The sequence below is a fragment of the Canis lupus genome, chromosome 9 (assembly GCF_048164855.1).
Source record: "Canis lupus baileyi chromosome 9, mCanLup2.hap1, whole genome shotgun sequence".
Lineage (NCBI taxonomy): Eukaryota > Metazoa > Chordata > Mammalia > Carnivora > Canidae > Canis > Canis lupus.
Genome location: NC_132846.1, coordinates 32,910,969 through 32,924,456, shown reverse-complemented (window position 1 = coordinate 32,924,456; position 13,488 = coordinate 32,910,969). Strand labels below are relative to the sequence as shown.

Here is a 13,488-nt window from a genome sequence, read left to right as displayed (position 1 = left end):
AAAAAGACATCCTTAGATTCCAAAAGGCATAATTTAAAGAACAATGACTAGGCACTCTATTCTGAGAGTTGATATATACGGTAAAAAATATAAGTTGTTAACCCTAATCTAACACAAAGAATTTAAGACTGTGAGTGAAGATGTCTTTAAGCATATATTCAAACACACCATTTGTGACAAATGCTCAATGATTAAGTTGTAATTATTCATCACCACTCCAGAATTTGGATAAGGTAGACTATCTCCTTTCTCCCACAGAGACACATCAAGCCATGATCCACCTTTATTTTTTAAAAAGAGAATTAGATACCTGAACTTGCATTTGTAAAGACTCCTCTTTGGTCACCCTTTTTTGCTCCGATTCCATTAACTGCATTAGTCTTTGCTCCAACTGTTGTTTTGATACCAAGGTATCTGTAAGCTTACTATGCAGACTCTGTACTTCACTTTCTTTGGCCACAAACTTACTCTGCAAATCTGTAACAAAGCATTACATTTTACAAAGTTATCTTCCTCTGCCTGGTTACTACTACTCATCTTTAGTGTAGGCATTACCTCCTTTGGAAAAAACTCCTTGAATACCTCTTCTTCTTACCCTCCTGCACATGACTCCCCTGAGCAGTCTAGACTTACCTTATCACAGAACCTGTCACACTGTACTAATTCTTCTCTTCGCCCAAGAAGTAAGCTTTCTGTGATCAGAATTGCCTTTTTTCTATATCCAGAGCAGTGTCCAAGTATGTACAAGTATGTATCCAGAGCAGTGTCCAAGTATGTACACAGTACATACTCAATAAATGTGTCAACCGAATGGTACATGAATGTTTAAAAATGCTGCTTCTTGAAAGCATTCTTTATTTCCCCAAAGACACTTTAGTAAGTTATCTAGTGAATTTCTTATAAATTCCCTGTACTCTCCCCTACCTGGAAAACAAAGAAAGATGCTGAGCGCTGACAAGTGTTCTGGTGTAGAATGAAGTACAACTTTTCTGTCTGCTTCTCTTCTTAGCAATGACCCCAAAACAACAGAGAAAATGAGAAACAAACACAAGCTATCTTTGATGCAATCAGAAAATAACTAACTCCAAATCACAGAAATTAAGATATAATGAATAGAGAGATGATCACTAATTTGGAAAAGAAAGGTGTTTCAGAAATCTGGAAAGGCTCGGGAAATGGAGATACTAGGTATTATGAGAGCTATCATCTTGGCCCTAAACATAAACAAGTCTACCACCACTACCACCAAGGAAGAGAGGCAAATACAGAGAAAAAGAGAAAAGGCATGTGTGTGCACATTTTAAGAAAAGATGTTATTACCATAATAAGACATTAATAACAGAATGAAATACAACTCAAAAAGAACTCCTTAATAAATATAATGGTCATATCCAGGATTAGAACTCAGAAGAGCACAGTACTTCTTTACCAGCAACAGTAAAAGTTAAAACACTGAATTAATGCCTTCAAAATTCTGTGGAAAAAAACATTTATAACCTAGAACTCTCCATCCAATCAAACTACCAATCAAGCATGAAGGAGAAATAAAAACATTTTCAAGTATGCAAGGCCTCAACATATGTTCTTAAAAGCATACTCTCATGGGACTAAAAGATATGCGATTAAATGAGGGAGGAAAGCAGGAAAGATGGTGGTGACATAGTATCCAGAACACAGGTAGTCTCAGGAAGACAGCTATGGAGCCAAGAAAACAAGTCCTGAAACAGGAAGATGCCAACTCCAGAGGCACAGCTAACACAGGCCTCTAGAAAAAACTGAAAAGATTCTCCAGTACCTCCTATGTTGAGAGGTGGGGAGAGGGGAGAGGTAAGAGTTTAAACACAGGTAAAATTTTAAATCATAAAACAAGGATCAAACAAGTTAATAACATAAATCAATAATTAGCTCTAGGAAATTAAACAACATTGTTCATGAGATTTACAGTTTTAATATTTATCTTGGCTCAGGACTGAGTTACACTGTCATAATGATGTAAACAATGGATACTGACATAATCAAGAAGTATGCATAATCCTATCAGTAGAATGAGGGGAAGGTGGGAGGAATGATGTAGGAGTGTTAAGTCTTCATTTCCTGTAACAGAAAGTCAACAGATGCCTATTAAGAAATAGCAGTACATGTACAAATAATATGCTTATTTAGAAATAAGATGGAAAATACTAAAAGTAAAAGTGACTGATTCTCGCAAGAGTGAGATTTTATGGTTTACAGAGAAATATATATAGTTTATAGCTCAATTCTTTTGTTAAAATTCATACGTGCTTCATTGATGGAGCATAAAATACAAATTTAAAAAATAAATGTATTTTAACATAAACTTTATACATAAAGAAAAAAGTCTTTAAAGTTCTTGAATATATTTAAATATTAAGCTAAAGGGAAATACAGGGGTGGAAGAGTGGCAGGGATGGGGAATCAGAGGAAACCCAAAGGTCTAAAGAGCCAAAACTCTGTATGATCTATCCTACTGTTTGGAACTGTATTTTACTAGTTCACTGACTCCTGTGGGAGGAAAAGGAGTAATGTAGACAAATGATGCACACAATACAAGCTTCATTATCTATCAGATGGATTCACCAAATTAAGAATAAGTAATAAAAGTTAACATTTAAGTAGATGGTTTTAAGTCAACTATTTGAAATGGTAAAGCTCTTGCTGTTTTTCTCTTCACAATGCAGGGATCCTCCCTTACAAACAAAAAATAAGGAGGTAATCAAGGAACCAAAAGGAGTAACTACAGAAAGGAAACATACACAATTAAGTTCCTATTACCCTATTATAAACTATAATATTATCTGCAACTTAATGCTTCAGGATAAAGCTAGTAGAAAATTTATTTTAGAAAGTCTAGGAACTCTTAAAAAAATAAAGGTACTCTGGAAGTGCAAAAGCTATTTTTATTGTCCTCAACAAAAAGGTCAACTCATACTTTCTTCATCTCTAGAGAGGGGAGAAAATCTTACCCAGAACTATATACTGAATGTACATGAGTATCTCTCCCCTTACCTTGCTGTGCTGCTTCATGCTCTGCTGTTCTCTTCCTGATATAGCTCTGGACTTCTTCCCACCTTCTCTCAGCTTCTTGTAGTTGAACCTGGATAAAGTCAGCACAATCAGAGGATTTCAAATTTAAAAAAAAAAGCATCCTCTCTCTTTATTCGTCAAATAACTGCTTATTCCAATAGTCCCCTACATTAATAAAACATAGATATGCCCAGACTTATTATATACAAAGATATCAGCCACAGTCATTCTACCCTCCAATATGCAGGATTTACAAAAACTGAGTATTTGTGTAGGTGGATCACTATAGCTAGGCTACTATGTATATATCTCATCTACTTAGCTATGATCTGTTTCCATTTTTATCTTCGTCAGCTGATATGCTTTCAAAAGACAGGATAGTATCTTTACTGCCAAATCTCAGTAGGGACCTAAAATTCAAATTCTGAGGTATAGCACATTTCAGTGATGACTTTAGTATCCATGATACTAAAAAATCCATGATACTTCAATGATGATAGTCTTTAGTATCCTTTATCTGCTTATCCATGTCCATATGGAACCTCCATATTTGTAAGCACCAGCAGTAAACAAAGCAGCAAGACAAATCTTTTTTTTTTGACACATCTTAATAAAAGACAATTTTATCAATCTCCCAAAGAGACCCATGAAAACTTCAAGAAAACAAATTGTACCATTTTCCACATTCAATTATTCTCAAAGTCCTTTTAACCCCTACCACTCTGGATATGATATCAGGTATAATTCTATCAATGATCTAGGAAAGAATCTAATATATTGGACTTACGCAAACTGAACTGTATGTTCAATAAATCCTCTATTAGAGGAGGAAAGGACAGTTCTATTTATCATTCTACTCAATGTACGTATGCTATGAGGTGCAAAAAAACAAATCTATTCCTCTGTAGTTTGAGCAACCCTGTGCATCACTTCTCAGCATGAGCTTCTCATGGTACTACCATTCTGGTTATCTAAAGAAACTGATTTTTTTTATACTATGGCTCAAGCAAAAGCTACTGGAGCATTTCTCGGTCTTGTGCAAAGAAAAGGAAAGGAAAGGAAAATCATCTAGTCCAATGGTGGAAGAAAAATACACTCTATTGAACTTACTGAAAAATCCAAGTTATGGTGGTAAGTGATATTAAAGGTAATTTTAAACTACTTGATTTTTGCCTCACACATGTGAAACCTAACCTCCCTACAGAGAAATTCTGTTTGTATCCATCAATCAGCAAATTTAATTTTTCCTATCTTCAGTCTTTAACTTCAAACTCAAGCCTATACTCAATTCTCTCATTACTACTATACATGCTTCCATACAAACAGCTCTTAAACTACAGGTCCCTTTAAGCCTCAAATTACATTTCTCAAACCTACATACACATTTAGATCCCTGGATTAAGTATTATTTATGAAATGATAAATAAAGGTGGGAATATATCACCTTCAACTGAGTAACTGCTTGCTCAGCATTCTTCTTTTGGACTTCCTCTTGCTGTAGCTTTCCTGTTTTCTCAGTTAGTTCATTCACCAACCTAGCATAATCCTGGCGTAGTTTATTTAGTTCAGCAGACTGCCTGAAAACAATAAGTGGATTAGGAACCTTCTATTATTACAAACACATAAGAAGAATAAACAAAACACATTTAATATTTGTTTTTCTGAGAAATTCCACTTACAGCCAATAGAGAAGGAAATGTTGTAAGAGACTATTAATAATGAGGTCTGGTTGAGTATAATCTCTGAATAATTCTGATAACAATTAAACAAATTCTAAAATCGCCATAAAATAATCAAGGAAAATGGATGACCACACAATCATGAGCATCAGTCAACAGTGTCACCCTCAAACTGGTGTCCTGAAAATCTATTAAAATCAGTCAGTCAGGGGATCCCTGGGTGGCTCAATGGTTTAGCGCCTGCCTTCGGCCCAGGACGTGATCCTGGAGTCTGGGATCGAGTTCCACATCGGTCTCCCTATGTGGAGCCTCGTTCTCTCTCTACCTGTGTCTCTGCCTCTGTGTGTGTGTGTGTGTGTGTGTGTGTGTGTGTGTGTGTGTGTGTCTCTAATGAATAAATAAATAAAATCTTAAAAAAATAAAAATCAGTCAGAGTGCTTATTCTTGTAAGCATGCTAATTCTTCTCTAAGGCACAGTTCCTCAAAATATGGCCCAGAGACGATTTCATCACTATCACAAGGAATGTGTCTTAATATACAGATTCCTGAGCTCCACCTAAGAGCCACTGAATCATAATCTTTTAAGGGTAAGACTCAACAATATGCTTTTTTAATGAACATGTCAGATGCCCTTCAGAATAATGAATTTTAAGAACTACTGTTAAAGGGGATAGAGGTTTTAAAACTTATAAATTCCATCTCATAAATTTGTAGACAATGTTCCATTGCTGGCACTAGTAGATATCACACAGTTTAGCTGAAAAAGTTCTTTACCAAACAAGAAATTTGTTTTTGAAAATTCACTTTAGAAACAAATGTAAAACACAGAAGTCTACCCAATTACTACCAAACATCATTTTGATGGTTCAAGAAAATATTCTGCCATTCAATGAAAATATTCTGCCATTCAATTAAAAATAAAGCATTTGGAACATACTTGCTTTCTAGTTGGTTTGTAGTGTTGCTGACAGCATCTCTCAATATGCCATTCTCCTGCTTCAAGTGAGCTATCTCTGCCTCCATCTGCTCACGAACTTGTTGGAACTAGAAGTATTTTACAAACATAAGATTTAGAAACAATAACTGCCAAAGCTAACTTAAAAGAAATTTTATTATAAATGAGTATGTAAAAAGCATCAATAGAATGAAGTCTGGACCATCTTTCTCAAATAAATATAAACAAATTTAAAAACTGAATTACATTTTGATAGTGGGGAATACAAAGTAAATACAAGTTGCCAACATTCAAGAATGCAAGTAGATGCTAGCTGCTATCATACTGGAAATGTAAAATAAATACAAATAGAAATATAGTTTTAGAAATAAAAGACTTTGAATTTCTTTTCTACCCAATAGACTCATACAAAATAATCCTATCTTTGTCCTCTATCAATTTTATGCCAGCAGTTTTTAATGAAAGATTTTAGTAATCAGAAGTTTAAAAAGTGAAATTTGTCCAATATATTTTTATTAAGTTACAAATTGAGCTATAACCAAATAGATGGAAAATTCGTCATGCAATAATTTATTCACAAAAATATTCTGGCCTCTTATTTCAGAATTACAAAACCAAGAGATGAAGAACAGTGCATCTTACATTCCCATAAGGATAGATCTTACTTTAGAATGTGAAATAATCTTGATTTTAAGAAAACCTACTCAAGTAGAAAAATTAAAGTATATGTTTCTGTTTTTCAGAAAACTTATCATATAGAACCTATATCCTGACCTCTAAAAAAGAAAAATAAAAATGATAAATCACCTGCCACCCTCAATAAAAATACCACAAATATTTGACTAATTTCCAAATTAGTAGTTAAGTAGCAATTAAGAAAAAGAAAAAATCACTTGAGACTAGAAAAATCAGTTCTTCTATAATTTATTTATTAATGGGAAAGAATACCTCAAATGGCTGAGGGTTGGAAAGATAGAGAATTGGGTCAAATGAAAGCACAGAGTAGTGGACACTGTAAGAACCTGAAAACAGATTCATTCACTTCTTCTTTGTTATTAGCGTATGTCCATGGAAAACACTGGGACTTTGCTAGCAATGAAGACTATTTTAAAAATTTTTTTAGCAGACTAACAATGGGATCAAAGTAATACCTTACAAACAAGAATCTGATACTATTTACATGATAGAATGGAAATCAGAGATTGAAAAGACACTATAATTATGCCAACATGAAATAATAAACTAAGGTGATGGGTGATGTCTAATAACTGAATGCAAGAGTACCTTGAAATAAAGAATCTTAAAGATTTCAGAACTATAAACTGGAAGAGAGAGAAGTCAAAGGATTCAATCATAAGGATAATAATGCTTCAGATATTGGAAAATAAGAACTTGATCAAAAACAAGTTTGATTTTATTTTATTTTTTAAGAGTTTGATTTTAGATGTATGTTAAATTTGAGGTGATGATGAGTTTCCAAACTGAAGCATCAGCTAGCAATAATAATTTTAAAAAATCACTGGTCCAGAAAGTTCAAATAAGGAGAATATTAGATGCCCACTAGACAGCCTGACCCAAATCATGTTCTTCAACACCCTCTTCAACAATGATAAAAGTGGTATTTCAATCTTAAAAAGAGAGAGAGAGATAACAAACCAACTAACCACTGGTCCAGAGCTAGATGGATTCATGAAAATGAATAATTGTAGAAAAGACAATAAGAACTAACACTTCTGAAACAATGAAAGAAGAGAGATTAAAGTAAGACCAGAGACAGATTACTTAGGTCAAAACCTTAGGAGTTATCCTTCAATATCAGCTCGCTCTTACTCTCTCCTCCACTCCATCACCAAGCCCCATCTCTAATTCTTCTCTATCATTCAAACTCAACCCCTCATTCTCAACATCTGATTTTAGACTCTTTTTCTCAGACTTGGAATTCCTGCAAAAGCCTTCCAATTATCTCTTATTCCACTCTCCATTTTGTTACCAGAGTAATAATTTAAAATACTAATATAATCAAACTGCTGAGTTTCTTAATCTCTTCTAATGGGTTCCCACTCTTCAGGTATGCAAGGCCCTTTAAGTCAGGGCCTCTGTTTACATCTCCAAATTTTTTCCTCATCGTAGCCCTTATTTCCAAACACCAAAACTCACATTGCATCTCTCACAAACTGTTATCACTGAGCAATCTCTATCGAAACACCTGGGATGTACTCATTAAAAGATCCATCCTGGGCCCCAAAAATAGACCCACTGAACCATCACCTCTAGGAATGAGACTAAGTAATCACACCGAGTAATAAGCCAGTGCCCATTTTTTCATTCTCTCACCTAATAATGCCTAGTTGTTTTAAAACATTCAACACAGTTTGTATATTATCATTTCTAGCAAGTCTTCACTATCATCTTCCTCTTCCCTACATCCCATTCCAAAGGTTCCAAAACACCCATGCTTACCTCTACAATAATCCCTCCTTATCCATTGGTAATACCTTCCAAGACCCCCAAGTAGCTACCTGAAACTGCAGAGGACTAAAACCCTAGGTATACTGTTTTTTTCCTATACATACATACACATCACAAAGTTTAAGTTATAAATTAGGCACAGTTAAGAGATTAATAACTAAAAACAGAACTGTAACAATGTACTGTAATAAAAGTTACATGAAGGTGATCTCTCTCTCTCTCAAAATATACTATACTGAATTCACCCTTCTTGTGATGATGTGAGATAATAAAATGCCTACATGATGAGATGGGAGGTAAGGATGCAGACACTATGCACAGTCTTGGGCTACTATTGACCTTCTGACAGTATGTCAGAAGGAGAATCATCGGATTTCAGCCACGGCCAACAATGGGTAACTGAAACCACAGAAAGTGATGAGGATAAAGCAGGACTACATTATTGTACTGGAGTATTTCAGCTTCCAGCCTCTGCCTCATCCCCACCTTGGAAAGGTGCTTACTTACAGACAGGGAGCCAATTTAGCTAGCCATTGGATCATCACCCAGCACACAGCCTTGCACATATTAGGCACTTTAAGTTTGCTAATTAAATGAATGCAAAATTTCATTTTGTTTTCAAAAAATAAAAAAATACCTTCATCTGCATCTGCTGAGTCTCTTGATAACTAACATGCATTTTGTTTTGAAATACATTATGTTCCTTTTCTAATGTTCCAATCCGATCTTTCATTCTCGCTATAACCACATTGCTTCTTTCTTTCTCTGACATCATTTCCTAGAAGAATAAACCAGAAAAAAATTATGAAAATTATTTTTTTAAATACCATACGATTATAATAAAAAACATTTTTAGCATCAGCAAAAATGATGTCAATAATCATGAATTTTGAAATAACTACATGCTTGAGATCAAGGGTTTAAAAAAGAAACTGTCAGGCAGCCCCGGTGGCTTAGCGGTTTAGTGCTGCCTTCAGCCCAGGGCGTGATCCTGGAGACTCGGGATCAAGTCCTATGTCAGCTTGCATGGAGCCTGCTTCTCCCTCTGCTGTGTCTCTGCCTCTCTCTCTCTCTCTCTCTCTCTCTCTGTTTCTAATAAATAAATAAAATCTTTAAAAAAAAAAAAAAGAAAGAGAAATTGTCTCTGCATCTTACCTACATCTACCCTTACATCAATGACTTTCATAAACACTTTGCTATTCTGTTTACTCTTATTTCAAATGCACTTTCTGGTCTAAGAGTTAAAGAAGTGAACCTAGAATAAATCCTACATTCTAACTTGATCTTAAGCATAGTTTTAAGGCAAAACAATTAATTTTCTATTATTTGCAGATACTAGCTTTTTTAGGGTTTAGAAAAAGGCCTAAAAAAGTAACCTAGCAGGGGAAAAAAAGAAGTCTCTTTTCTAAGAAAGAGAAAAAGACCTGTTTATAGCAGAATAGAAGCTTACAAAAAAGACATGTTTATAGCAAAACGGAAGCTTAGAATAAGACAAAGTAAAAAATCAGAACTCTAAATCTTATTATACTCAAAAGCCAAATCTTAAAAGGGTGATTTCATTTTGTATTTCAACTATCATGAACTAGAATATTAATTATCAAAGTAAAAAAGAGCCAACCAACTTTCAAGTTATCGGCAGGTATGATCAATTTATACACCTCCTCTAAGAAAGTGACAAAATTTTAAATTTTTTAAGAAAGTGAGTGTGCACCCACATGTTGGGAGAAGGCAGGTAGGGATAGAGTGAGAGAGAATCTTAAGTAGGCTCCACACCCAACATGGAACCCAACACTCAATCTCACAACCCTGAGGATCATGACCGCAGCCAAAATCAAGAGTCAGACATTTAACCAAATAAGCCACCAAGGCACTCCCCCAAATTAATACTTTTATGTACTTGGAAAAAACTTACGTACTTTTATGTACCCATAAGAGTTTACTTACATCTGGAAAGTGTTACACTAATGTATATGAATACACTTAGGAAAAAAAGTACACACATCTTTTAGGTATATGGCTCAATGAATTACTACCAAGTGGTACCCTTCTTAATTTTTAAGTTATAGTTAAGATGCTGTAGCCACAGAAAACTAGTGTCTAATCTTAAGGAAACATGCTTTAAAAAAAAAAAAAAAGATTTTATTTATTCATGAGACAGAGAGAGAGAGAGAGGCAGAGACATAGGCAGAGGGAGAAGTAGGCTCCCTGCGGGGAGCCTGATGTAGGACTCGATCCCAGGACCCCAGGCCAAAGGCAGACACGCAACCACTGAGCCACTGAGGTGCCCCAGAAACATGCTTATTTTAGTAACAACTTTGATTAACCTTATGCTGACCAAGTTTTTCCATTAACATTTATTTCAAATTCACATAAAGTTTTATATTCAAATGAGGCTATCCTCATAATGTCATCAAGTAGCTTCATGAACAATAAAAAAAAAATAAACCTCACTTCCTGTATCTAATTCCTAAAAGGACAAACAAGTACCTCAGGAAGACTATATTTTCTACAGAATCTCAATTACATTCTCAGTCTATGTAATTTTTTTGAGAGATATAACTGACAAAGAACATTATATAAGCTTCAAGTATACAACATGGTTCAGTATTTGTATATACTGCAAAGTGATCACTGTAAGAAGTCTAGTGAACATCACCACCACTATAATTACAAATTTTTTTCCTCGTGATGAGAACTTTTAAGATACACTAACAACTTTCACATATATATAATACAGTATTACTAACTACAGTCACCATGCTGTACATTACATCCCCAGGACTGATCTGTTTTCTACCTAGAAATTTTTATCATTTGACATGGTTTTTACATGAGTTTTTAAAGGTCCTTTTTTTTTTAAAGGTCTTTTTTTTTTTTAAACTCTCAGAGTAAAATTTCTGAGGTTTTAAGAACTTCACTGATTAAAAATTATATTTATCACAAGAACCTTTATAAATTACCTATTAAGAGTTTCACATTTATCCAATTGGATTTAAACAAGATCACACCCAATTTTGTGCTTCCTTAGAGACTAATTCTAGGTCAGATCCAAATGAAACATGTTCCCAATGTCCAAACGCTTCTGTTATTTGAAATGAATATATCTAGAAGCACTGTTATTTTAAATGTATAATTCAACTGTAGGCTATAACAACGTGAAAAAGTGAGACACTTCCATAATTCTATAAGAAATTTAATTTTACTGGGTATAAATTTGTTATATAATTAAATCTATAATTAGACAATTTCTGAAATCCTTCACTGCTCCTGATTCAGAATACATATCCCTTAAATATAAGAATGTCTTCACCTGAGTTAACTGCTTACAGCGATCCTTCATAACAGCAGCATCTTCCTTCACAGCAGCAAGTAACTTGTCTTTTTCTTGAAGCTGATGCACAAGTGCAGTCAACTCTCCTTTACTTGACTACAATTGAGAAATCAATATAGAATTAGTAAAAGTTAACATGGGCTAATGAAAATGAAGTATCTAATATCTAACATTCTTAGGCCAATGCAGAATTCACAATACATAAAATAGAATCACAGGCAAGTACTAGTCAGTGAAATATCATTTGTGAAAGTCACTGTATCATTCTATATTCTGATGCATACAATAGGATACATATCAACCAAAAAATAAATTTTTTCAAAGAATTCTAAGACTCCAGTTTTAAACCCATAGTCAAGGTAGCAGTCTCCCCCTTCTCCTCATAAAAGATCAAAAGAGGAATATGAAACCAAAATGCAAACAACCAAAATGACACAATCACCTGTAATATCAAAACATAACATCAGAAAAGACTGCCAAAAGTAGTGGAGATCAAACACAAGTGCTTGACAACCCCATTAAAATATATTCAAGACTACAGAAGTGCCCTGGTGCCTAGTTCTCTGTAATTAACCGGCATATTCTGAAAGGAAAAACCAACAATCTTCCATTTGACATGAGGAACAAAGAAAATACGACTCTTTTTGAAAAAAGACCTCAAGAAGCTAAAGAAGTGGGAATGAAGAAGAAATCATACAGATAAAGTTTACTCCAAGAGAGCAGCTAGTTAGGAAGAGTCGAAAGAAATTCTCTATAGTGAGACTCAGTAGTTAAGTCTTTTACCCACCCAGGAAGATGAAAAGACTAAAATAATTTATTTTCACACACAGCCTGAGGAAAACAGCAGTTAGCCTTGGTCCTTTCATTATCAATCTCCAGGCCAGAGTTGATCCAAGAAGAATATGCTCATCTAAAGAGTAATGATTAAAAAGAAAACAGGGTCTATGCAAGATACATGAAAAAAGGACGGAAAGGAACAAAAAACAAATGACAAGAAAAATCACCCAAAAAAGACTGTCAAAGAGCAGACAAAATTGTGATAAAAAAAAATATCGTCATGATTTTTAAAAATCTTACAGCAGTCATTTCTGGAAAAACAAGAGCAAAGAACAGAGCGCACAAGAAGAGGTAAGCTCAAAGACAGACCAGAGAATGAGATGAAATATGAGCTGGCAAAACCCAGAGTGGAAGTAAAAGTAACACCACCTCAGAAATACAATCCAATTCGAAGCAGAGAACAGAAAATGACACACTGCTGAACTATGGTAAGAAAGAGTCCAGGGTGGAGAGAATAAGGAGAAATAAACAAAAAGCTTTTATTTTTAAGCATTAAAATATAAAAGATAAAGATAACAGGCAAAGGTTTAGTATATGCTTAATCAATACCCATTATTTCAACTATGTTAAGGGACAAATATCATGATTGGAAAGACATGCTTTATCCAAAGAAATACTGAAAGAGGACACAAGAGTCAAGGCCAAAACCATATTAACTTTACTGATGAACTTAAAAGAAGCTGAATCCCTTGATGTCTGTAAATCAAGTTTGTAGGGTAGACACTGGAAAAATCCAATAAATAATAAATACTTAGGTAAATTGCCCAAAGGATGTTTTTGTTGTGAGAGTATAGTCTGACAAAAATACATGAAAAGAGTGCAAAATTCAGTGTGGTCTCAGATCTCTATCCAGCTATAGGTGTAGAGGACGGCATAATGCAAGCATGAAAAATTTTCAAGAGAGTGAAACCCAGAAATATTATACCCCACCAAATTATCATTCAGATATAATGACAACAAAAGAGCATTTTAACTTGCCAGAATTTGAGAAATATAGTTCCTATGAGCCCTTCTTGAAGAAAATAACTTCAGCCAATCAAGAGATGAATACAGAAACTATTGCAAAAAAACTGCTACCAAGCTTTGACCCCAGCATTAACCTGTACAATTATGATTAACCCAAACGTGAAAATCATAGTCACAAAACAAACATTAAATATTCTAATTATCTG

At 34.3% G+C, this 13,488-nt stretch overlaps 1 protein-coding gene across 13 annotated transcripts in view; it reads right to left on the bottom strand.

Moving 5' to 3' along the window:
- KTN1 (kinectin 1) overlaps positions 1-13,488 on the bottom strand; it is a 105,128-nt gene that overhangs the window by 44,788 nt on the left and 46,852 nt on the right. For all 13 annotated transcript variants that reach the window (XM_072838676.1, XM_072838679.1, XM_072838681.1 and 10 more), the window contains exons 6-11: positions 11,459-11,575; positions 8,786-8,926; positions 5,662-5,768; positions 4,490-4,622; positions 3,028-3,115; positions 311-477 (exon numbers count right to left, since the gene is read on the bottom strand). In XM_072838676.1, the coding sequence (XP_072694777.1) occupies positions 311-477; positions 3,028-3,115; positions 4,490-4,622; positions 5,662-5,768; positions 8,786-8,926; positions 11,459-11,575 (753 nt within the window). The remainder of the gene's footprint in view (positions 1-310; positions 478-3,027; positions 3,116-4,489; positions 4,623-5,661; positions 5,769-8,785; positions 8,927-11,458; positions 11,576-13,488) is intronic.